The 26,184-nt window shown below is 45.1% G+C and overlaps 1 protein-coding gene and 1 long non-coding RNA gene across 7 annotated transcripts in view; one reads left to right on the top strand and one right to left on the bottom strand.

The window, feature by feature from the left end:
* STK32B (serine/threonine kinase 32B) overlaps positions 1-26,184 on the top strand; it is a 448,182-nt gene that overhangs the window by 110,606 nt on the left and 311,392 nt on the right. For all 6 annotated transcript variants that reach the window (XM_019026105.4, XM_019026104.4, XM_055384435.2 and 3 more), the window contains exon 3: positions 7,623-7,774. In XM_019026105.4, coding sequence (XP_018881650.1) covers positions 7,623-7,774 — 152 coding nt within the window. The remainder of the gene's footprint in view (positions 1-7,622; positions 7,775-26,184) is intronic.
* The window catches only part of LOC109026700 (uncharacterized), a 47,861-nt gene that overhangs the window by 4,354 nt on the left and 17,323 nt on the right, over positions 1-26,184 (bottom strand). Inside the window, exon 4 of the long non-coding RNA XR_008678908.2 lies at positions 756-895. This is a non-coding gene — a long non-coding RNA (uncharacterized lncRNA). The remainder of the gene's footprint in view (positions 1-755; positions 896-26,184) is intronic.

Here is a 26,184-nt window from a genome sequence, read left to right as displayed (position 1 = left end):
TGTTTTCTAAATAGTAATGACTCATTCATTCATTCAGCCACAATTATCAGCTAGGTGCTTGCTATGTGCCAGACACTGAGGATGATGCAGTGAACGTAAGAGAAAAATCCCTGTTGTCATGGGGTTCACAACTCAGTAGGGGAAGTGGACAATGGATGCACGAAGCAGGAAGCATGTCCTGTGATGGGAGCACAGCAGAGAGGGAGGCTGGGGTGCTGGGGACGGCTTTGCCCCTTCACACAGGGAGGTCAGAGGTGGCTTAGTTGGTAACATGACCTGTGATCACAGCCTGAAGAAGGCAAGGGCCCAAGACCTGTGGATGCCTGAGAAGAGCATGGCGGGTACAGGGAAGGAGCAGAGGTCGCTGTGGGGAGTAGGAGGGGAACTGAGGCCAGCCCACTTAGGGCCTGGGGATCCACAGTGAAGGACTTTGGCCTTTACTCCTACATATTGTCTGATTATCCCATTATACCTCCGTTTCCCAGGGGAGAGTGATATCCTTATGGCTGACATGGTACCAGGCCCAATGCATGCACCTAATACATGTTTACTGAGTGAAATATTCATCCAAATAAGTATTTTTCTTTAGACCAACTTTTGATCCCTCCAATGAGACCACCATTGATCAGAGCCCACATGGGATTTATGTGCTGTGAAAAGTCATAATTTGTGTATCAGTTGTGGTGGACTCAGCAGCAAGGGACAAAAAACCTGCCTCATGGTGGCTTAAACAAAGAGGGGCTTATTTTTCTCACATAACAAGAAATCTGAAGGCAGGTGGCTCCATGATAGCAGATTCAGCATCTCTGAGACTTTCTTGGCCTCACGGTCACAAGGGGCTGCTGTTGTTCCAGACATTACATCCGTGTTCAAGGTAGGAAGGACAGGAAGAAAGCTGGAGAAGAGAAAAAGGTGAGACCATCTGTAGTTACTCTCTTTTGTACAGAACGCAAGACTTTCCCTAGAAACCTCTAGCAAATTAACATCTCCTTGGCTAGAACTGTGGCTGTTGCTGGCTGTAAGTGTGTATAGAACGGATCATATTGCTTTCTTGAAGTAAATGGTCCTGCTATAAAGGAGAAAAGGGGAGAATGCATATTGAGTAGTAAAAAGCTTCATCTGCCAAAGATAGTCTTCTTTCAGCGAATTATTTGAGCAATATAGTAGCCAGCTTGATCATCTCTTTAGTAACCATATTTAATTCTGTTTTTCTCCCCCCTACCCCCAACCACCCCAAATCGGTCATTTCCCAGAATCTTGCCCCTGCAAGCATAACCAGCATCTTTTAATGTCACACTGTAGCTGTTTATTCATTCAACAGTATTTGCTGAGTGCTTCTCAAGCTGGGGGATGGTAGAGATGGGCAGCACAGAGAAGAACTAGCCCAGTGTCTGCCTCAGGTCCCGTTGATGGGTTAGAGTCAGACCCGCAGCTGCCCAGTAAGCAAGATGAGAAGAGGGCAGCCCAGGCTCACTATGAAAGGATCCTCGAGACTTTGCACCCCATAGTCCTGAGGTTCCAGCACAGCTCTAGCCTCTCTGTTCTGTACTCCTCTGTCCTCCTGGAGCCTGGGTTGCCTGAGCTGCTAACCAGCGATTAGAGTCCTGACCATAAAGGACACTGTGAAGACACCCAACAAGGACTTTCTTGAAGATTGCAGTGAAATCATTCTCAACTCTGGCTGTACTTCAGCCTTCCCTGGGATACATCTAAAAAAATACAAAATCCCAGGGCCTCCTAGAGCTTTGGGTGTGCTGCAGAATCGACATTGTCAGCGCCCCGAATATACTGTAAAGTCAGGACTGTGACCACCACGTGGAGGTGTGTTGCAGGTTCTCAGTATGCTCCAGCCGCCTTCTCCACTGACTCAGGATCCATTCCCAAATTTCTGATGCTCAGTGTGTTTGGCATGCCTTTCTTACAGCAAATCAGCTGAAATCCGTGCTAGCTAGCATTTATTTATTTGTCCCATTAAGTTGTAATTAATAATGATGACATCAGGTCCTAATTGAATTAGACTAATGAGAAATGTTAATTGGGTGCTCGCCTTTCAGTAGCAGCTTGGGTGGCTTTGGCCAGATTGCTTGCTGTCACCTCATTAACTGTGATTTCCTGTGGAAAAAGGCTCTGAGCAGCCCTGCCAAGGACCCCAAACTTAGGCGAGGTGCCACTTGAGACCTAGCTCTTCTATTTTGAAGTTGAAGGTTCCCAGGACCTGGATAGAGTTTGCTGTTGGTGACAAGTGTTCAGCTTCCTTCTAGAACACCTGTTGTGAGCTTGTGAGGCCAAAATGCTACATCAGTTTCAGCAGATCCCTCAATCACATGGTTGTCATGGGATTTTGAGCAGGGAAGAACGGAAGCCTCTTCCTACACTGTACACATGGAATCACTGAGGACCACTGACCTGCTCTGGGCCATGTGGGACATGATAGACCCAGCATGTATGAAATTCAGCTGCTTTGAGGATTCAGACTTGGAGGTCAGGGCCAGGGAAGCATTGAGGTCAGGCAGTAGCGGGCAAGGAGTGGGGCAGGAGAAGGCTTGCAGGGAAGGTGTTCCAGGCAGAGTAAGTGAAATATGCTAATGCGGAGAGTCATGAGTGAAGGTGACACTTTCACAAGTGTGAGCCCCTGAACAGGAACTGAGTTGGTATGGCCTCTGTCTGCAGGGTGCTTGGAGTCTGACTGCCAGAAAAAAACAGGGATTTATAATACAGTGTGTCAAGCCTTACAGTAGAAACAGGATTTATGGCAGCTCAGTGGGAAGGGCACCGCATACAGCTTCAAGGATTAAAGGGAAGTTTCTGAAAGATGTAAATTGGGTGGCAGTAGGTCAGGGAAGGAGGTAACAAGGGCAGGAGAGGTTGGTGATAGAGAAACTATTCAAAGAAATTCTAAAGATTTTGAGATAGAGTGAAGGCTGTGTGTGTGTGTGTGTGTGTGTGTGTGTGTGTGTGTGCGTGTATGTAAGAGAGAGAGAGATGTTGGAGGGGACAAGGTCTTTGAATGCCAAGACCTTGACCTCGAACATTTTCTGAAGGCAAAAGAATGCCCTTGCAGGCTTTAAGTCTTTGATTTTTCAGACATTCTCACCAGGCAAAAGGATATCTGCACAGACCAGAGCAGAGGTGGGGTAGCCAGTTTGGAAGCTATCAGTAAATTCTCCCTATTTCTGAAATTCCAAACATTAAACCTTAAAATACCAGAAATCACTGTATTTACAGGGACCCATGGAGAGAGGACACTTTGCCAGAGGCTCAGGGTTTGGTTCCAGGCATCAGTCTACCCCTCACTCCACCAGCCTGTGTTTCCTGCTCCTCCACATGGGCCACATGCTATGGCTGGCTCTTCCCACTCAGTCCCACGGAGACCTGACTGTGGACCTGGTAGGGCCGGTTCTGTAGACCCATTTCACAGTAGAGGAAACTGAGGACTACAGAGTGTTTGGCCAGGTTATTTAGCCACTGGTGGGTGGCAGTGGTGGACCTTTATAGATTGTGATAGCTTCCTAAACCAGGTAGCTTAAAACAGTGGAAATTTATTATCTTACAGTTTTGAAGGCCAGAAGTCTTGAATCCAGCTGTGGGCAGGGTAGGTTCCTTCCAGAGGCTCTGAAGGTGGGTCTTTCCCATGCCATCACCCAGCTTCTGGTGCTGCTGGCCAGCCTCAGCATTCCTTGGCTTGTAGATTCATCACTCCAACCTCTGCATCCGTTCTCTTATAGCCTTCCGCCTAGATGTGTCTCCTCCCCTTCTCTTCTCTTACAAGGACGCTTGTCATTTGATTTGGGCTCGTCCTAATCCAGGTTGATGTCATCCTGAGATCCTTAACTTAATTACATCTGCAAAGACCCTTATCCAAATAAGGGCACTGTCTTAGTCTGCCTGGGCTGCTATCACACATGCCACAGACTGGGTGTCTTAAAAAACAAAGATTTATTTCTCCCAGTTCTAGAGGCTCCAAGTCCCAAATTAAGGTGGCAGCATGGTCAGATTCTGGAGTGGGCCCTTTTCCAGGTTGCAGGCTGCTAGCTTCACACTGTATTATCACAGGGTGAACAGCAGGATCTCCGATGAGCAGAATGAGGCTCAGAGAGGGTGGGCGACTTGCCTATGGTCACACAGCAAAGAGCTGGAATTTAAGCCCTGCTCAGGAGTAGCCCCTGAGCTCAAACTCTCTGTGACTCTGTGACTCCCTGGAAGACCCACCCGGTGGAGACCCACTTGTCTCCACTCAGTGCATTAGATTTAGCTTAGCTCTTTGTTTTTTGTTTTTTTCTTTTTTAGCCTCTATCTCCTGGTCAGGTTAATTAAGTTGTTGTTACCAACCCTTCTTGGTCAGTGAGGAAGCAAGTCCGGAGGGGCCGAGGTTTGTGCACAGCCCCACTCATAGTCTGCAAGAGGGCTAGGCCCAGAGCCCAGTTGTCCTGACTCCTGGTCTAGCTCTCTTTGCTCTGTGTTCCTGAGAAACATAGAATTTTTCTGAGGTGCCTTAGATAGCATGAGGTCTTAGCCCTGAATTTACCGAGGAGGTAGTCAAGGCCCAGATGATGAATGGATCCCAGCCACACTCAGGTCTCTGCCTCAAGCTGGCCAAGACCCCTGATCCTTGGCCTCTCTTATTTGCAAATCAAAACTTCCAGGCTGCATCCAATATCCTGTATCAACCGCCTGCTGTTGCTTGAATTGAAAAGTCAAACTTCCAAGCTCTATTGAAATCATGAGTTCTCCTTTGAAATCCAGTTTTAATTTAATTTTGGAGAGTCTCTTCCAATTCCTAAAATGTCTCTGAGCTGAGGTGAGAGCTGTCCCTTGAAACCCAGGAACGCCATGGATGTCTTTATCTGAAGGGACACAGCCCTGGGGACGCTACACAGACTCTCTCCTAACCTAAGCTTTTCACAGCGATGCAGCCAGCTGACAGCCAGGTCCCAGCCCCGCAGAGGCAGTGCCTGCTGTCTCTTCTGAGAAGGCGAATGAGAAGTGAGAGAGATGACAAATTCTAATTAGTGGGATTATCCTCCCACGACATGTCTGGCTTCAGACATGGGTCTCAGGGCCTGGTGCCCGGGCCTCCAGAAGTCTTTGCTTGGATTCCCACAAAGCCAGGACCCCTGAGGTACATTTGCGCATCATACCTTTGCCTCCTTGCATTTTATATTCTCACGTTCACTACTGGAAATGGGTGTTCTGTGGGCCTTCGACCTCATGCCGTAAATTTTACTCTGTGGAAAAAAACATCTTTTTGGAGATTTCATGAAACGTGCTATCTAATACATTGAGATGCAGTTGACATTTATCGTCCCTCAGTGCCGCCTGGCACTCCCACTTCCTGGTCCTGTTTGGTTTCACCCCAGTGGTGCCGGGTGGGTTTTGCTGACTCAGTTCAGACATATGCTGAGACTGAGGCCAAGAGAGGCACAAAGAACCAAAGCTGGAGTCGGAAATCAGGCTTCTGCCATCATCCTGTATCTGCCTTGAATAGATTTGCAATGTGTCAGAGCTGAGTGGGGTCCAATTTGCAACAGAAGAGCGGCTGTGATACCAGGAGAAAACCCCGAGTTCCTTCGCTGGGTCCTCAGGCCAACGGTGTTATTGCCGGTGTGTCCCATTTCTCAGGAAGGCCACACTGTGGGTGAAAAGTGACAGCTGGGGAGGCAGAGAGCCTGGGTTTGAGTTGAGCCTCGAGAAAGCACTAAAACCTTTCTAGGCCTTACTTTCCTCTCTCTGTAAAGCGGGGATAGTAATAGTCGTTGTCCTTGATGGAACGGTGTCCCACCCCCTCCAAATTCAACTCCTCCTGGAACCTCAGAATGTGGCCTTCTTTGGAAATGGCGTCATTTTAAGTGTAATTAGTTAAGATGAAGTCATACTAGATGAGAGTGGGCCCTAAGTCTACTTTGACTGGTGTCCTTATAAGAAGATAAATGACACAGAGACGTAGGGGAGGATGCCATGTGACAACAGAGGCTAGGACGGAAGAGCTGCAGCTGCAAGCTAAGGGCACCAGGGGTTGCTGGAGCTGCCCATCTCTGGAAGAGGCAGAGGAGGATCCCCCCAGGAGCCTTCAGAGGGGGCAGGACCCTGCTGACACCTTGGTTTTGGACTCCCAGCCCTCAGAACTATGAGCCAATAAATTTCTGTTGTTTAAATCCCCCAGTTTGAGGTACTGTTATAGCAACCTGAGGAACCCACACAATCCCTTATCGAGGTGTTGGGAAGATTAGCGCATACAGTCCTTGCTAACCGTCCAAGGAACCAATACATTCCCTCCTCGGGGTGTTGGGAAGACTAGCTCATACAATCCTTGCTAACTATCCATGCCACATGTGCATGTCAGCCCTGCTCACTTTTCCTGCCGTGCTTGCTGTGTCTCCTTGGCTCCACGCCCTCCGTTACAGGATTCCCTTTCCCTCAAAGCCTCTTCCTTCACCCTTACCATCTTCCCATCCTTTAGAGCTTGCCCCCTGGTTTTGATCCTGCAGAGAGCCTTCTCTGACAGCTCCCATCCTCCCACCTTGCCCCCAACTGCCCCCAGGTAAGGCAGTCAGTCAAAAGTCCAGGCCTCATGGATTTGAACCCCCACCCTGCCACTTGGTGGTTTGTTGAACTCTGAACAAGTTAATTAGTACACTTGGGGCTACAGCTCCCTCATGCTTTATCCATAAGGTTCTTATAGGGATTCAGTGAGATGATCAAGGAGATGATTTGCTCAGTGTCTGACCTGCAGTAAAGTGCTCAATACAGGACCACTGTCATCATAGCTGTCCCCAGCTTCTCCTGTGCTCCCCCAGAACCCATGTGCCTGAGTTTGGGTTTCCCCAGAATCAGGCTCCAAGGCAAAGATTTGAGGACAGGGCATGGGAGAGGCAGAAAGAACACAGGGAAGGGTAGGAAGGAAGACAGCCAGGAAAGGGTGTGCTGTTAAGCTTGTTACCCCACTGTGGGGCTAGGCAAACTTACAAACTCCGGGAGCCAGTGTAAACACTGGCATCAGCGTCATCCCAGGTGATGGGCAAGGGAGTGGGGGTACTGATACTCCAGTTTCTAACAGTCGTGGATCGAGTGTTGCTCTGAGGACATTAATTCCTTGGCTTGGCTGGTCTGCTACATGGGCAGCAAAGTGGGCCCTACTGGCAAAAGAGAGTCCTCAGGGAGAGAAATGCAGGACTGGTGGATGGAAGTCAGGCAGGTGGGTGCAGAAGTGGGAAAGGTGAGAAGATTCAGGTGAACACAGACAGAATCTGCAACACTCGTGCACGCCACACATCTCAGGGTTATAGTCACTGGTGCTTTTTGCTTTTATCTGTTTTCCTCGTGGGCTGTGAACCCCTTGAGGGAAGGCCTGCTTCTTCCATCTTCTGTGTTTGCATCTCCTCTTTCAACACTTAGTACATGGCCAATGCTCATGTCAATGTTTAATAAACGGATGAATCTGGTCCAACTCCTCCATTCTGCAGATGCAGAGAGGTTGTGCCTAAGTTAGCAGAGCTGCTCCACTAGCAGATTTTAAGAACAGGGACGTGAATCCAGAAGTAAAAATGCAGTGTGGGGTGACTTTTCTCCTTTGTCTCCCTTTTCCGTTGTTGGCCTGACTGTTCTCTCCTTTGGCTGTTGCTCAGGTATGCATCGTGCAGAAGCGAGACACTAAGAAAATGTATGCAATGAAGTACATGAACAAGCAGAAGTGCATCGAGAGGGATGAGGTTCGGAATGTCTTCCGGGAGCTGCAGATCATGCAAGGGCTGGAGCACCCCTTCCTGGTCAATCTGTGGTGAGTGTGGCTCCATCCAGGGCTCCTGTGGGTTCCTCTGTGGGGAGCCAAATGCAAATTCGACTCTGCTAGAGGGACTCTTCCGCATTGTAAAGGGAAAGGGATGAAATTTTCTGGGTTCAGTTATTCTTAAGTATTCTGTAGAGTACATCTTCTGATGAAGTCTATAGGCATATGTTTCATTTTCATTTTAATTCTCTCCTCTTATCTGATGAATCAGAGTTGAAAATAAATGGAGAAGTGTTTTGTGTATTTGAGAAGATATGTGGAACGTTATAAGAGAATGCCGAAGATAGGCTACTAAAGGGAGTGGGGAGCTCAGTGTTTCAGAAAGTCACAGCCATACAGCTGATGGCAGGAAGGGCAACTGGGAACCAGTATTCTACTTCAGTACAGATGGCTGCCCATCACGGACGTACCAAATTCGGAATTCTCTATCCGGCCCCCAAAACCTGCCATCAGCCATGTTTCAGAACTTTCACTCCAACCGATCCTTGGCTATTATCTTCACTTTAAATTTGCATCCTAGAAACACATCCTGTTGGTGGTTCCCTGCCTCTGTGCTTTTGCGTGTGAAATATCTTCCTAAAACACTCACGTCCCCTTCTCCAGTGTCCCCTAACCAACACCTGTGCATTCCTGGCACCCAGCTTAGGAAACCCTTAGGTCAAGAGCCCTTGAAGACCCACAGGCCAGCTGAGTGCCCCTCGCGACCTCAGTCTTCTCCTGTGTTTGACCTGATGCCATCTTTATCACAGTGAACCCAGGTTATTGGGTTACTCATCTGTCCTCACACAGAAATTTCTTGTTTCTGGGGAGTCTAACACAGTATCTGACACACTGGAGGGACTTAGCAAATGTTTCCTAAGCTGGATTGTGTTGAAGGGGAGAGGGAGGACAGGCCGCTTTAGGAAACAAATTCTGACCATTTCATTCAGCGGATCAGTTGACCCACTGACCTTAAGAGTTGGGATGGCCACCCTGGAGGGGTAAGTCTAGCTTTGCACATACTTTACCACCACTGATTTCAGTTGCCCTGCACACTTAGAAGCACTTTGAACATTGGATGATAGGAGAACAAAGAGGAACACAGATTGTCCCATCTGAGAAAATCAAGGTGTGCGTGCCAGGTGCCACAGATGTGGGCACTGCCATAGAGAAAACCCAAACCAAACCTTGTCTGCTGGAGTCTCAGTATCCACCGAGAGTTCTTCGTGTCTCTGTGCAGTGATCTAAACACTTTGGTTGTTTGGGAGAAATAAACCCCGTCGTGTTTTGATTGCTATGCAAGGGAATTTTCTAAAGTAAATCTTTAGTCCGAACAGCAATATGTGTTCTTGGCAAAATATAGAAAATAAAATACATCAGAAAACAATAATTACCCAGAAGCTCTTCAGGCTCAGATTCAATTTTGGTGTGTAATTATTTTTATACTCCTTTTCTTGTATTTTTTTTCATATCAATGACATATAACTGTATGTGTTACTGATATATAAACATTCAGAGAAATTTTATATTCCATTTTCTGAATTAATATCTGGTGGGAGCACTGCCTCCTTGTTACTGCAAACTCTTTGTAAATCACTTTTAATGGCTACATAATATTCCACTAAGGAAAAGCACAATAAGCCATCTAATCGAACCTTCATTCTGTCATGTAGGTTACTTGGGCTGTTTCTAATTATTTTGCCAATGTAAATAGTGCTGAGATGATTATCTCTGAACCTGAAGTTTTTCAGGTGGGACTCCTTAAGGTGGACTAAGAAGATCAGAGGCCTAGTGGAGCTTGTATGATGTATGTTAAAGGAGAGGAATGTGTTGGAGCAGCCTTTACTTAGGCACCTTTTTTTTAATTTTAATTTTTATTATTATTATTATACTTTAAGTTTTAGGGTACATGTGCACAACGTGCAGGTTTGTTACATATGTATACATGTGACGTGTTGGTGTGCTGCACCCATTAACTCGTCATTTAACATTAGGTATATCTCCTAATGCTATCGCTCCCCCGTCCCCCCACCCCACAACAGTCTCTGGAGTGTGATGTTCCCCTTCTTGTATCCATGTGTTCTCATTGTTCAATTCCCACCTATGAGTGAGAACATGCAGTGTTTGGTTTTTTGTCCTCTTGATAGTTTGCTGAGAATGATGCTTTCCAGCTTCATCCATGTCCCTACAAAGGACATGAACTCATCATTTTTTATGGCTGCATAGTATTCCATGGTATATATGTGCCACATTTGCTTAATCCAGTCTATCATTGTTGGACATTTGGCTTGGTTCCAAGTCTTTGCTATTGTGAATAGTGCCACAATAAACATACGTGTGCATGTGTCTTTAAAGCAGCATGATTTATAATCCTTTGGGTATATATCCAGTAATGGGATGGCTGGGTCAAATGGTATTTGTAGTTCTAGATCCCTGAGGAATCGCCACACTGTCTTCCACAATGGTTGAACTAGTTTACAGTCCCACCAACAGTGTAAAAGTGTTCCTATTTCTCCACATCCTCTTCAGCACCTGTTGTTTCCTGACTTTTTAATGATCTCCATTCTAACTGCTGTGAGATGGTATCTCATTGTGGTTTTGATTTGTATTTCTCTGATGGCCAGTGATGATGAGCATTTTTTCATGTGTTTTTTGGCTGCATAAATGTCTTCTTTTGAGAAGTGTCTGTTCATATCCTTTGCCCACTTTTTGATGGGGTTGTTTGTTTTTTTCTTGTAAATGTGTTTGAGTTCATTGTAGATTCTGGATATTAGCCCTTTGTCAGATGAGTAGGTTGCAAAAATTTTCTCCCATTCTGTAGGTTGCCTGTTCACTCTGATGGTGGTTTCTTTTGCTGTGCAGAAGCTCTTTAGTTTAATTAGATCCCATTTGTCAATTTTGTCTTTTGTTGCCATTGCTTTTGGTGTTTTAGACATGAAGTCCTTGCCCATGCCTATGTCCTGAATGGTATTGCGTAGGTTTTCTTCTAGGGTTTTTATGGTTTTAGGTCTAACATGTAAGTCTTTAATCCATCTTGCATTAATTTTTGTATAAGGTGTAAGGAAGGGGTCCAGTTTCAGCTTTCTCCATATGGCTAGCCAGTTTTCCCAGCACCATTTATTAAATAGGGAATCCTTTCCCCATTGCTTGTTTTTCTCAGGTTTGTCAAAGATCAGATAGTTGTAGATATGCGGCATTATTTCTGAGGGCTCTGTTCTGTTCCATTGGTCTGTATCTCTGTTTTGGTACCAGTTGCATTCTGTTTTGGTTACTGTAGCCTTGTAGTATGGTTTGAAGTCAGGTGGCGTGATGCCTCCAGCTTTGTTCTTTTGGCTTAGGATTGACTTGGCGGTGCGGGCTCTGTTTTGGTTCCATATGAACTTTAAAGTAGTTTTTTCCAATTCTGTGAAGAAAGTCATTGGTAGCTTGATGGGGATGGCATTGAATCTATAAATTACCTTGGGCAGTATGGCCATTTTCACGATATTGATTCTTCCTACCCATGAGCATGGAATGTTCTTCCATTTGTTTGTATCCTCTTATTTCATTGAGCAGTGGTTTGTAGTTCTCCTTCGAAGAGGTTCTTCACATCCCTTGTAAGCTGGATTCCTAGGTATTTTATTCTCTTTGAAGCAATTGTGAATGGGAGTTCACTCATGATTTGGCTCTCTGTTTGTCTGTTATTGGTGTATAAGAATGCTTGTGATTTTTGTACATTGATTTTGTATCCTGAGACTTTGCTGAAGTTGCTTATTAGGTTAAGGAGATTTTGGGCTGAGACAGTGGGGTTTTCTAGATATACAATCATGTCATCTGCAAACAGGGATAATTTGACTTCCTCTTTTTCTAATTTAATACCCTTTATTTCCTTCTCCTGCCTGATTGCCCTGGCCAGAACCTCCAACACTATGTTGAATAGGAGTGGTGAGAGAGGGTATCCCTGTCTTGTGCCAGTTTTCAAAGGGAATGCTTCCAGTTTTTGTCCATTCAGTATGATATTGGCTGTGGGTTTGTCATAGATAGCTCTTTTTATTTTGAGATACGTCCCATCAATACGGAATTTATTGAGAGTTTTTAGCATGAAGGTTGTTGAATTTTGTCAAAGGCCTTTTCTGCATCTATTGAGATAACCATGTGGTTTTTGTCTTTGGTTCTGTTTATATGCTGGATTACGTTTATTGATTTTCATATGTTGAACTAGCCTTGCATCCCAGGGATGAAGCCCACTTGATCATGGTGGATAAGCTTTTTGATGTGCTGCTGGATTCGGTTTGCCAGTATTTTATTGAGGATTTTTGCATCAATGTTCATCAAGGATATTGGTCTAAAATTCTGTTTTTTGGTTGTGTCTGTGCACGGCTTTGGTATCAGGATGATGCTGGCCTCATAAAATGAGTTAGGGAGGATTCCCTCTTTTTCTGTTGATTGGAATAGCTTCAGAAGGAATGGTACCAATTCCTCCTTGTACCTCTAGTAGAATTCGGCTGTGAATCTGTGTGGTCCTGGACTTTTTTTAGTTGGAAAGCTATTAATTATTGCCTCAATTTCAGAGCCTGTTATTGGTCTATTCAGAGATTCAAATTCTTCTTGATTTAGTCTTGGGAGGGTGTATGTGTTGAGGAATTTATCCATTTCTTCTAGATTTTCTAGTTTATTCGCGTAGAGGTGTTTATAGTATTCTCTGATGGTAGTTTGTATTTCTGTGGGATTGGTGGTGATATCCCCTTTGTCATTTTTATTGTGTCTGTTGGATTCTTCTCTCTTTTCTTCTTTATTAGTCTTGCTAGCAGTCTATCAATTTTGTTGATCTTTCAAAAAACCAGCTCCTGGATTCATTGATTTTTTGAAGGTTTTTTTGTGTCTCTATTTCCTTCAGTTCTGCTCTGATTTTAGTTATTTCTTGCCTTCTGCTAGCTTTTGAATGTGTTTGCTCTTGCTTCTCTAGTTCTTTTAACTGTGATGTTAGGGTGTCAATTTTAGATCTTTCCTGCTTTCTCTTGTGGGCATTTAGTGCTATAAATTTGCCTCTACACACTGCTTTGAATGTGTCCCAGAGATTCTGGTATGTTGTGTCTTTGTTCTCGTTGGTTTCAAAGAACATCTTTATTTCTGCCTTCATTTCGTTATGTACCCAGTAGTCATTAAGGAGCAGGTTGTTAAGTTTCCATGTAGTTGAGCAGTTTTGAGTGAGTTTCTTAATCGTCAGTTCTAGTTTGATTGCACTGTGGTCTGAGAGACAGTTTGTTATAATTTCTGTTCTTTTACATTTGCTGAGGAGTGCTTTACTTCCAACTATGTGGTCAATTTTGGAATAGGTGTGGTGTGGTGCTGAATAGAATGTATATTCTGTTGATTTTGGGTGGAGAGTTCTGTTGATGTCTATTAGGTCTGCTTGGTGCAGTGCTGAGTTCAATTCCTGGATATCCCTGTTAACTTTTTGTCTCATTGGTCTGTCTAATGTTGACAGTGGGATGTTAAAGTCTCCTATTATTATGGTGTGGGAGTCTAAGTCTCTTTGTAGGTCACTAAGGACTTGCTTTATGAATCTGGGTGCTCCTGTGTTGGGTGCATATATATTTAGGGTAGTTAGTTCTTCTTGTTAAATTGATCCCTTTACCATTATGTAATGGCCTTCTTTGTCTCTTTTGATCTTTGTTGGTTTAAAGTCTGTTTTATCCGAGACTAGGATTGCAACCCCTGCCTTTTTTTGTTTTCCATTTTCTTGGTAGATCTTCCTCCATCCCTCTATTTTGAGCCTATGTGTGTCTCTGCACGTGAGATGGGTTTCCTGAATACAGAACACTGATGGGTCTTGACTCTTTATCCAATTTGCCAGTCTGTGTTTTTTAATTGGAGCATTTAGCCCATTTACATTTAAGGTTAATATTGTTATGTGTGAATTTGATCCTGTCGTTATTATGTTAGCTGGTTATTTTGCTCGTTAGTTGATGCAGTTTCTTCCTAGCCTCGATGGTCTTTACAATTTGGCATGTTTTTGCAGTGGCTGATACTGGTTGTTCTTTTCCATGTTTAGTGCTTCCTTCAGGAGCTCTTTTAGGGCAGGCCTGGTGGTGACACAATCTCTCAGCATTTGTTTTTCTGTGAATTATTTTATTTCTCCTTCACTTATGAAGCATAGTTTGGCGGGATATGAAATTCTGGGTTGAAAATTCTTTTCTTTAAGAATGTTGAATATTGGCCCCCACTCTCTTCTGGCTTGCAGAGTTTCTGCCGAGAGATCAGCTGTTAGTCTGATGGGCTTCCCTTTGTGGGTAACCCGACCTTTTTCTCTGGCTGCCCTTAACATTTTTTCCTTCATTTCAACTTTGGTGAATCTAACAATTATGTGTCTTGGACTTGCTCTTCTTGAGGAGTATCTTTGTGGCATTCTCTGTGTTTCCTGAATTTGAATGTTGGCTTGCCTTGATAGATTGGGGAAGTTCTCCTGGATAATATCCTGTAGAGTGTTTTCCAACTTGGTTCCATTTTCCCTGTCACTTTCAGGTACACCAATCAGATGTAGATTTGGTCTTTTCATGTAGTCCCATATTTCTTGTAGGCTTTGTTAGTTTCTTTTATTCTTTTTTCTCTAAACTTCTCTTCTCACTTCATTTCATTCATTTCATCTCCCATCGCTGATACCCTTTCTTCCCGTTGATTGCATTGGTTACTGAGGCTTGTGCATTCGTCACGTAGTTCTCGTGCTGTGGTTTTCAGCTCCATCAGGTCCTTTAAGGACTTCTCTGCGTTGATTATACTCGTTAGCCATTCGTCTAATTTGTTTTTCAAGGTTTTTAACTTCTTTGCCATTGGTTCAAACTTCCTCCTTCAGCTCGGAGTAGTTTGATCTTCTGAAGCCTTCTTCTCTCAACTCGTCAAAGTTATTCTCTGTCCAGCTTTGTTCCATTGCTGGTGAGGAGCTGCCTTCCTTTGGAGGAGGAGAGGCACTCTGATTTTTAGAGTTTCCAGTTTTTCTGCTCTGTTTTTTCCTCATCTTTTTGGTTTTATCTACCTTTGGTCTTTGATGATGGTGATGTACAGATGGGTTTTTGGTGTGGATGTCCTTTCTGTTTTTTAGTTTTCCTTCTAACAGTCAGGACCCTCAGCTGTAGGTCTGTTGGAGTTTAAGGGAGGTCCACTCCAGACCCCGTTTCCCTGGGTATCAGCAGCGGTGGCTGCAGAACAGCAGGTATTGGTGAACCGCAAATGCTGCTGCCTGATCGTTCCTCTGGAAGTTTTGTCTCAGAGGAGTACCCGGCCGTGTGAGGTGTCAATCTGCCCCTACTGGGGGGTGCCTCCCAGTTAGGCTACTTGGGGATCAAGGACCCACTTGAGGAGGCTGTCTGCCAGTTCTCATATCTCCAGCTGCATGCTGGGAGAACCACTACTTTCTTCAAAGCTGTCAGACAGGGACATTTAAGTCTGCAGAGGTTACTGCTGCCTTTTGTTTGTCTGTGCCCTGCCCCCAGAGGTGGAGCCTACAGAGGCAGGCAGGCCTCCTTGAGCTGTGGTGGGCTCCACCCACTCGAGCTTCCCGGCTGCTTTGTTTACCTATGCAAGCCTTGGCAATGGTGGGCATCCCTCCCCAAGCCTCGCTGCGGCCTCGCAGTTAGATCTCAGACTGCTGTGCTAGCAATGAGCGAGGCTTTGTGGGTGTAGGACCCTCTGAGCCATGTGCAGGATATAATCTCCTGGTGTGCCGTTTGTTATGCCCATTGGAAAATCGCAGTATTAGGGTGGGAGTGACCCAATTTTCCAGGTGCCGTCTGTCACCCCTTTCTTTGACTGGGAAAGGGAATTCCGTGACCCGTTGCACTTCCCGGGTGAGGTGATGCATCGCCCTGCTTTGGTTCACGCACGGTGCGCTGCACCCACTGTCCTGCACCCACTGTCCGGCACTCCCCAGTGAGATGAACCCAGTACCTCAGTTCGAAATGCAGAAATCACCTGTCTTCTGCGTTGCTTACATTGGGAGCTGTAGACTGGAGCTGTTCCTATTCGGCCATCATCTTTTGTCACTGTCATCATCAGCTGTCACCCAGGCTGAAGTGCAATGGCGCAATCTCGGCTCATTGCAACCTCCGCCTCCAAGGTTTAAGTGATTCTCCTTCCTCAAACTCCCAAGTAGCTGGGATTACAAGCGCCTGCCACCACACGCAGCTAATTTTTGTGTTCTTAGTAAAGACAGGATTTCACCACGTTGGCCAGGCTAGTCTCAAACTCCTGACCTCAAGTGATCTACCCACCTCAGCCTCCCAAAGTACTGGGATTACAAGCATGAGTCACTGTGCCAAGGCTTAGGCACCATTTCTTGATCCTCTGTTCATGGTCCCCAAGACACTAACAGATTAGTGACAGATGCCCTTTGGTTACATGACAGAGCTGGGTATGTAAGAAAATTATATGCAAATGTCAGCCTCTGGTGGCTTTTATTTTATTTCCATCATAAGCAAGAAAGGGGTGAGCCTACTGCTTGACTTTGGAGTCACCCCTCAGACTCTCTGGGCCTCAACTTCCTCACTTGTCATAATGACATAATAATGCCTTGTTTACCGCTAGGAGTGTTTTGAGAATTAACTGAAAAGAAGACATGAAAGTATATTTTCTGTAAGTAAAAATATTGTTCACCGTAAGAGGTTATATATGTGTGTATGTGTATTAGTTCACTCTTATACTGCTATAAAGAACTGCCCAAGACTGGGTAATTTATAAAGGAAAGAAGTTTAATTGACTCACAGTTCTGCACGGCTGGGGAGGCCTCAGGAAACTTATAATCAGGGCAGAAGGCAAAGGAGAAGCTGGCACCTTCTTCACAGGGCAGCAGGATGGAGTGAGTGCCAGTGGGGAAAATGTCAGATGCTTATAAAACTATCAGATCTTGTGAGAACTCAGTATCACGAGAACAGCATGGGGGAAACCACCCTCGTGATTTAATTGCCTCCCACTAGGTCCCTCCCATGACATGTGGGCATTATAGGGATTACAGTTCACGATGAGACTTGAGTGGGGACACAGCCAAACCATATCATTCTGCCCCTGGTCCCTCCCAGATCTCATGTCCTCACATTTCAAAGCACAATCATGCCTTCCCAACAGTCCCCCAAAGTCTTAACTTATTCCAGCATTAACCCAAAAGTCCAAGTCCAAAGTCTCATCTGCGACAAGGCAAGTCCCTTCCACCTATGAGCCTGTAAAATCAAAAGCAAGTTAGTTACTTCCTAGATACAATGGGGTACAAGTATTAGGTAAATATACCCATTCCAAATGGGAGAAATTGGCCAAAACAAGGGGGCCACATGCCCCACACAAGTCCAAAATCCAACAGGGCAGTCATTAAACCTTTAAGTTCCAAAATGATCTCCTTTGACTTCATGCCTCACATCCAGGTCATGATGATGCAAGAGTTGGGCTCCCCAGGCCTTGGGCAGCTCTGCCTCTGTGGCTTTGCAGGGTACAGCCTCCTTCCCGGCTGCTTTCACAGGCTGGCACTGAGTATCTGTGACTTTTCCAGGTGCATGGTGCAATTTGTCAGTGTATCTGCCATTCTGGGGTCTGGAGGACAGTGGCTGTCTTCTTACAGCTCCACTAGGCAGTGCCCCAGTGGGGACTCTGTGTGGGGGCTCTGCTCCCACATTTCCCTTCTGCATTGCCCTAGCAGAGGTTCTCCATGAGGGCTCTGCCCCTGCAGCAGACTTCTGCTTGAACATCCAAGTGTTTCTATACATCCTCTGAAATCTAGGCAGAGGTTCACAAACCTCAGTTCTTGACTTCTATGCATCCATAGGCCCAACACCACATGTAAGCTGCCAAGGCTTGGGGCTTGCACCCTCTGAAACAACAGCCTGAGCTGAACTTTGGCCTTTCTTAGCTACAGCTGGGACACAGGTCACCAGCTTTCAAGGCTGCACAAAAAACAAGGCCCTGGGCCTGGCCCATGAAACCATTTTTCCCCCATAGGCCTCTGGGCCTGTGATGGGAGGGGCTGCTGTGAAGGTCTCTGACATGTCCTGGAGACATTTTCCCCATTGTCTTGGTGATCAGCATTTGGCTCCTCATTACTTATGCAAATTTCTACAGCCGCCTTGAATTTCTTCCCAGAAAATGGGTTTTTCTTTTCTGTCACGTTTTCAGTTTGCACATTTTCCAAACGTTTATGCTCTGCATCCTCTTGAACATTTTGCTGCTTAGAAATTTCTTCTGCCAGATACCCTGAATTATCTCTCTCTCAAGTTCAAAGTTCCACAGATCTCTAGGGCAAGGGCAACATGCTGACAGTCTCTTTGCTAAAGCATAGCAAGAGTGACCTTTACTCCAGTTCCCAACAGGCCCCTCATCTCCATCTGAGACTACATCAGCCTGGACTTAATTGCCCGTATCACTATCAGCATTTTGGGCAAAACCAACAAGTCTCTAGGAGTTTCCAACTTTCCCACATCTTCCTGTCTTCTTCTGAGCCCTCCAATCTGTTGCAACCTCTGCCTGCTGCCCAGTTACAAAGTTGCTTCCACATTTTTGGGTGTCCCTATAGCGGTGCCTTACTACCTCGGTACCAATGTACTGTATTCATCAGTTCTCACGCTGCTATGAAGAAATATCTGAGACTGGATAATTTATAAAGACAAGAGGTTTAACTTACTCTGAGTTCTGCATTGCTGGGGAAGCCTCAGGAAACTTACAGTCATTGCAGAAGGCAAAGGAGAAGCAGCTACCTTCTTCACAGGGCAGCAGGATTGAGTGAGTGCCAGTGGGGAAAATGCTAGATGCTTATAAAACCATCAGGTCTTGTGAGAACTCACTCACTCACTATCACGAGAACAGCATAGGGGAAGCTGCCCCATGATTCAAATACATCCCACTGGGTTCCTCCCATGACACATGGGGATTATGGGGATTATAATTCAAGATGAGATTTGGGTGGGGACACAGCCAAACCGTATCAGCCATATCAGATAAATAGGTGTATCTATCACTTATTTATATAGTATCCACCTATTATCATATATACATGCCTATATGTATGATGCATAGATGATAAATACATAGATGATAGACAAATGATAGATGGATGTATTAGATAGATGATAGATAAATGATAGACTAGATTAACAGATGATAGATATAGATGATAGATGATTAATAAATAGATGATAGATAAATAGATGATTGATAGGTAGATTGATAGACGATGGCCCTTCAAGCTACAAGTTAAAAGGAGAAAGGTCACCAGATCATTGGTCAGTACTCAGAACTTTGCACACTACAGGGGTCAGGAGTTATTTTGTTATGAAGGAGAAAAAGCTAAACTTGCTTAAGCACAAAAGGGAATTGGCTTTTGTAACTAAAACATTTAGACTGAGGGCTGATGTTGGCCTTGCACTGCCTTCTTTCGCTTTCCCCTGTGTTAGCTTTATTTTCAGAGCCACGAGTCACATTGAGCCCTGGCGGGTCCCATTTCTCCTGCCAGCTGAACAGCCCCAGCAGAGGCTGAGGCTTGTGGGCAGTGACAGACCTGGCTCTGGTCACACGCCCATTCCTGACACAGTGGAGGACAGTGCAGGAGGTTTGTCCCATTGAGTCTCATGGACAGGCAATGAGGGAAGGGGCTCTCCAGAGGGAAATTCAGAGCTGTTTCCAGAAGAAAACAAGTAGAGTCTGTGCAGCCCCAGGACTGGTGCCTGCTGCCCACATGCCACGTCCTTGTCCAGGAGACTCCATATCACCTTGCTCATTTCTCAGAGACAGAAAGCAGGGCCCCAAGAAGTTCGCTATCTTGCCTGAACCATGTGATTTGCAATTCAGACTCAGACAGACCCACCATGTCCTAATGCTTCCAGTTCTTACAGGTGGCTGGCCACTAACATCTCCTGGGCACTTGATATGTGTCTTACTGAACTTCTTTAATTCTCCCAACAGCTATTTTCATTTCCTACTCTTATCCTACTATTTTTGGTCCCATTTTACAGATGGGGCAACTGAGTCATGCCACTAGTAAGTGGAGGAGATGGGACATGAAGCCAGGCTGTCTGGCTTCATGGCCCACTCTGGTCACCTCTCTACCACAGCTGCTGTGATGGGGCCCTGGCCCCTCCCTGCTTGGTACCACACCCTATCTCTTCCCTGATGGATCTCTTCCAGCTGTGCTTCTCTTTGGTGGCCTCTCTCACCCCAACCGGAAGAGGACACAGTGTGGAATTGCCTGTCGGGGTCATAAGGACACCACCACTTTATATTAATGATACATCAGCTTTTCATCGCATTACATGGAGGGTGAATTATTGCACCCTTGGAAACCCTGACTGCACACCTTCTCGTTATTCTTTTTTGCTGACATGCTCTACAACTGGCAGAGGCAAAGGCCTGCATTGATTAATTTTCATAGCAGTTTTTGCCTCTAAAGAATGAATGATTTGTGCTCCTAAGCCTGTGATGACCCAAGTGGAGTTGTCAAGTGCAATATTTTCACTTGTTGTAATGCAAAGCTGTTTTACTCTCTTGGGTTTAAGACAACGAAGGCAAAGGAGAGAGGGAAAGAAAAGCTGCACCCCAGAGAGTGAGGGTGTCCCGTGAGTGGGAGCCCTGGTGGGATGGGTGTGGGAGAGGAGGAAAGGTGAGGAGAGAAAAGCAGCATGAGTGTTTCAGCACTTTGAGGTCTGACCTCCCAGGTTCTCATCCTAGCTCTGCCTCTTGCTGGCTATGATGCTGCTATGGACCAAATTGTGTCCCCCTGCCTCAAATTCATATGTTGAAACCCTAGCCCCCAATGTCACTGTATCTGGAGACAGGATCTGTAAGAGGTAATTACAGCTAAATGAAGTCATAACAGTGAGGCATTAATCTGATAGGACTGTGGTCTTATAAAAAGAAGAGAAAGGTGGAGAGTGAGACACACACACACACACACACACACACACACACACACACACACACACACAGAGATCTCATTAAGGATGCAGCAAGAAAGTTGCCCCTGCTGGCACCCTGAGTTCAGATATCCAGCTTTTAGAACTGTGAGAAATAAATTTCTATTGCTGGAGGCCCCCAATCTATGGTTTTATGTATGGTAACCTAAGGTGACTAATAAAGGTCTCCACTGTTACTGGCCATTACAGGCATACGTCGGAAATATTGCAGGTTCAGTATCAGAACACAACAAAGCAAATATCACAATAAAGCGAGTCACACAATTTTTTGGTTTGCAGTGCATATAAAAGTTGCTTACTCCATACTGTAGTCGATTAAGTGTGCAGTAGAATTATGTCTAAAAAACAAGGTACATACCGTAATTTAAAAATACTTTATTGCTAAAAATGCTAATGATTATCTGAGTCTTCAATAAGTTTTAATCTTTTTGCTGGTGGAATGTCTTGCCTTGATGTTGACTGATCAGAGCAGTGATTGCTGTGGCAACTTCCTAAAATAAGACAAGAAAGTGTGCCACAATGATTAACTCTTCCTTTGACGAAAGATTTCTTTGTAGCATGAGATGCTGTTTGATGGCATTTTACCTATGGTAGAACTTCTTTCAAAAATAGAGTCAATCCTTTAAAACTCTGCTGCTGATTTCTCAACTGAGATTATGTGATATTCTAAATCCTTCGTTATTGATTCAAAAATATTCATGGCATCTTCATATGGAGCACTTTCCATCTTCAGAAACTACTTTCTTTGTTCATTCATAAGAATCAACTCCTCACCTGTTCAAGTTTGGTCATGAGATTGCAACAATTCAGTGATATCTTCCGGCTCTACTTCTAATTCTAGTTCTCTTGCTACTTCCACCACATCTGCAGTAACTCCCTCCACTGAAGTCTTGAACCTGTCAAAGTCACCCCTGAAGGTTTAGTAAATTTCTTCTAAACTCCTGTTAATGGTGATATTTTGACCGCCCATGAATCACAGATGTTCTTAATGGCATCTAGAATGGCAAATTCTTTCCAGAAGATTTTCAATTTACTTTGCCCAGATCATCAGCAGAATCATGATCACTGGCAGCTGTAGCCTTACAAAATGTCCTTTTTTTTCTTTTTTTTTTGTTTTTTGAGACAGAGTCTCGCACTGTTGCCCAGGGTGGAGTGCAGTGATGCGATCTCGGCTCACTGCAACCTCTGCCTCCCGGGTTCAAGAGATTTTCCTGCCTCAGCCTCCTGAGTAGCTGGGACTACAGGTGGCTGCCACCATGCCCGGCTATTTGTATTTTTAGTAGAGATGGGGTTTCACCATGTTGGCCAGGCTGGTCTCGAACTCCTGACCTCAGGTAATCTGCCTGCCTCGGCCTCTCAAAGTGCTGGGATTACAGATGTGAGCCACTGCGCCCAGCCCCAAAATGTACTTCTTAAATAATAAGATGTGAAGGTCAAGATTACTCCTTGATCCATGGGCTGCAGGATAGATGTTACGTTAGCAGGCATGAAAACAATATTCATGTCTTGTACATCTCCATTAGAGCTCTTGAGTGACCAGGTGTATAGTCAACAAGCAGTAATATTTTGAAAGGAATCTTGCTTTCTGAGCAGTAGTATTGTTTTCTCAATAGTGAGCTTAAAATATTTAGAAAACCATTCTGTAATCAGATGTGCTGTCTTCCAGGCTTTGTTGTTCCGTTTATAGAATACAAGCAGAATAGATTTAGCAAAATTCTTAAGGACCCTGGGATTTTTTGAATGGTAAGTGAGCATTGGCTTCAACTTAAAGTCACCAACTGCATTAGCCCCTAGCAAGAGTCAGCCTGTTTTTTGAAGCTTTAAAACCAAGCATTGGCCGGGCAAGGTGGCTCACGCCTGTAATCCCAGCACATTGGGAACACGAGGCAGGCAGATCACCTGAGGTCAGGAGTTCAAGACCAGCCTGACCAGCATGGAGAAACCCCATCTCTACTAAAAATACAAAATTAGCTGGGCGTGGTTTTGCATGCGCAGCTACTTGGGAGGCTGAGGCAGGAGAATCGCTTGAACTCAGGAAGCAGAGGTTGCAGTGAGCTGAGATTGTGCCACTGCACTCCAGCCTGGGCAAAAAGAGCAAAACTCCATCTCAAAAAAAAAAAATTAAAAAATAAAATAAAACCGGCCATTGAATTCTTTCTAGATGTTAAAGTCCTAGATGGCATCTACCTCCAATACTTTTATGAAGTGAGATGGGGGATGGCCAGTGAGTGGAGCATTTAGAACACACACAACATTTATTAAGTTCGCCTCCTTATTTAAGTATAAGGCTGTTTTGTTTAATTGAAAAATCTGTTGTTTGGTGTAGCCACCTTTGTCAATGACCTTAGCAAGATATTCTAAGTAACTTGCTACAGCTTCTCCATCACACTTTCTGCTTCACTTTGTATTTTTATGTTCTGGAAACAGCTTTTTTCCCCTTTAAACCTCCTGAACCAACCTCTGCTACCTTTCAGCTTTTCTTCTGCAGCTTCCTCACCTCTTTCAGCCTTCATAAAATTGAAGAGAGTTAGGAACTTGCTCTGGATTAGGCTTTGGCTTAAGGGGATGTTGTGGCGAGTTTGATTTTCTATCCAGACCGCTCAAACTTTCTCCATATCAGCAATGAGGCAGTTTCTCTTCTTTATCATTGTTATGTTCACTGGAGTAGCACTTTTAAGTTCCTTCAGTAACTTTTTCTCTGCATTCAGAACTTGGCTAACTGCTCGGCAAAAGAACCCCAGCTTTTAACCTATTTTGGCTTTTCTCATGCCTTCCTCACTAAGCTTAATCATTTCTAGCTTTTGATTTAAATTGAGAGACACAGTAATCTTCCTTTCACGTGAGCGCTCAGAGGCCATTGTAGTGTTATTACTTGGCCTAATTTCAGTATTGTTGTGTCTCGGGGAATAGGGAGACCCAAGGGGAGGGAGTGAGGTAGGGGAACAACCAGTGATGGAGCATTCAGAACATGCACAACATTTATTGATTACATTTACCTTCTTATATGGGTGCAGCTCATGATGCCCCAAAACAATTGTAGTAGTAATATCAAAGATTATTGATCACTTTGGGAGGCTGAGGCAGGTGGATCCCTTGAGGTCAGGAGTTCCAAACCAGTCTGGCCAACATGGTGAAACCCTGTCTCTACCAAAAATACAAAAGTTAGCTGGGCGTGGTGGCGCACGCCTGTAATCCCAGCTACTTGGGAGGCTGAGGCAGGAGAATTGCTTGAACCCGGGAGGCGGAGGTTGCAGTGAGCTGAGATCGCACCACTGCATTCCAGCCTGGCGACAGAGCGAGACTGTCTCAAAAAAAAAAAAGAAGAAAAAGAAAACAAAGATCACTGCCATAACAAATATCATAATAATGAAAAAAGTTGAAATATTCCAAGAATTATCAAAATGTGACAGAGACACAAAGTGAGCACATGCTGTTGGAAAACATGGCACCGATGGATGTGCTTGATGCAGGGTTGCCGTGCACCTCCAGTTTGTGAAATATGCAGGATCTGCTAAGTGCTGTCAAGAGAAGCACAGGAAAATGAGGTGTGCCTGTGTTAGCACTTGTCCTTTGAGGCTGGCCTCTGGCTGGTTGAGCACCTGAAGTGAGGTTGCTCCCTGTTTCCGTGTGACTATGTGTTCTCTCCTTCTCCTCCAGCGTCAGACGTGAGGACACGGCCTTTTGGAAAATGTGTCTTGCGTTTTTAGCATTAGACTGTTATCCTGATTGAATGTTAATGGGTCAGTAGTTCATTCATGTGTTCGGACTGTATTTTCAAAATCCATTTCTACTTACCTAATTGGCTGTATTTACTAGACTCACTGTTAATCTGTTTTGTTTAAAACCGGAGGAGGGAGGCATCTGTCCCTATCTACTGCCTAAACAACCGAGAGAATGAATGAACATTCTCAGGATGAGAACAGATGTCAGAAGTTAGTTTAAATGGCTCTCAGGGCAATGTAGGTTTCTAGAATCGTTTTTGAGTTGTGATGGACTGAGTCAATACACGGATATCTACATGCCAGTCTAAGCCAAGAAACAATCACTTAAATCAGAGGCTACATTTTAAGTGTTGAGAGCTTTGATTAAAATAAAACTATATTAAGTGTTTGAAGGCAGAACCGATCTGGCTGAAGCAGTGGAGGGCAGGGAAAGGGACTTGGGGGAGGACAGAGACTGGAAGGCATCAGGGAAACCTTTGACAAAGCTTCTCAGCCTTACAAACAATTGCTAGATGCTGAGCAGTGTGATTTCCACAGAAGCAATTGTCCCTAGCCTGAACTGTTGCTATAGGCTCCTAACTACTGTTTCAGTGCCCAGCCAGTTAACCCATCACTCACGTGCCCTTCACAGGACAGGTCTTGTCAAAGCGTAAGTCTGTGCCTACCACGCTTCTGCATAAAATACCACAATGGCTCCCGAAGCCCTCAGAATGAACGTCTTTCTGTGACCTAGCCTGTAACACTATGTACAGTCTCATCCCCTGACACCCACCCCTACTACCATCTTGGGCCATTTTTGTTCTCGTCCATACTAACTGGTTTGTGGGTGATCTGTCATACATCCTACTGTTCTCATCTCTCCAGGCCTCTGCTCAGGCTGTGCCCTCTGCCTGGAACACCGTCTGTTCTTCGTTCACTGCGAGATCTCCTGCTCATCCTCCACAGGAATTCATTCATTAAGTCGATATTCACTGGGCTCTTATTGGGTACCAGGCACTGTTCTAATTTCTAAGGGTGCAGTGGTGAAGACAGTCAGTATGGCTCCTGTTGTCTTGGAGTTCATAGTCCAGGCCTCACCTCCTCCATCAGCCCTCCTCGGGACACCAGCCCCAGACAGTGGTGCTTTCTTGCAGATCCTGTTATGGCATAAAGGCAGCTCTGTCACGGTTATCTGCTGGGGTGTGTGTTTCCTCCGTGAGCAGTGGGCCGCTTGAGGAAGGGGACCATACTTATTCATCTCTGTCTCCCTAGCATCTGACGTTCAGTAGATTAATTTATGTAGTGCTGTTAAGGGCCCCTCACATGCCAAATGCTGTGCTAGACCCTGGTGGCAGAACTGTGAGGAAGACAGTTCCTCCCTGTCTTACAGGTGAGAGAAGACAGATGCTAACCAGCAGTCGCTTATCTTGCTTGCTCTCTTCCCTCCATCTGGGATGGTTATCGTGCTTTGGTGTCCTGGGGTAACTTAAAAACTTTAGAGATTTCAAACACCCACCATGCCCTGGAGGGTTAAGTGATATCCTGGTCCATCCCCAACACACAGAGATGGAGAATGTCCCTGGGGTTTTCCCAGTTCCAATTAGTGATGTCTTCGTCAGTCTCCAGCGCCTCCTGGACACACCCATCACCATGGTAACACCCATAAATAGAGGGTTAAGAGGCGAGGCTCTCCTATCTAGAGTCCCTCTCTCATTCTTGACTGTTCCAGCATTTGTAGCACCATGGAAACTTCATCTTATGCTTTAAAGATACCAGGTGTGTAATGTTTTCTTTGTAAGTG

The sequence above is a fragment of the Gorilla gorilla genome, chromosome 3, assembly GCF_029281585.2.
Source record: "Gorilla gorilla gorilla isolate KB3781 chromosome 3, NHGRI_mGorGor1-v2.1_pri, whole genome shotgun sequence".
Lineage (NCBI taxonomy): Eukaryota > Metazoa > Chordata > Mammalia > Primates > Hominidae > Gorilla > Gorilla gorilla.
This window is presented reverse-complemented; position numbering and strand designations above follow the sequence as displayed.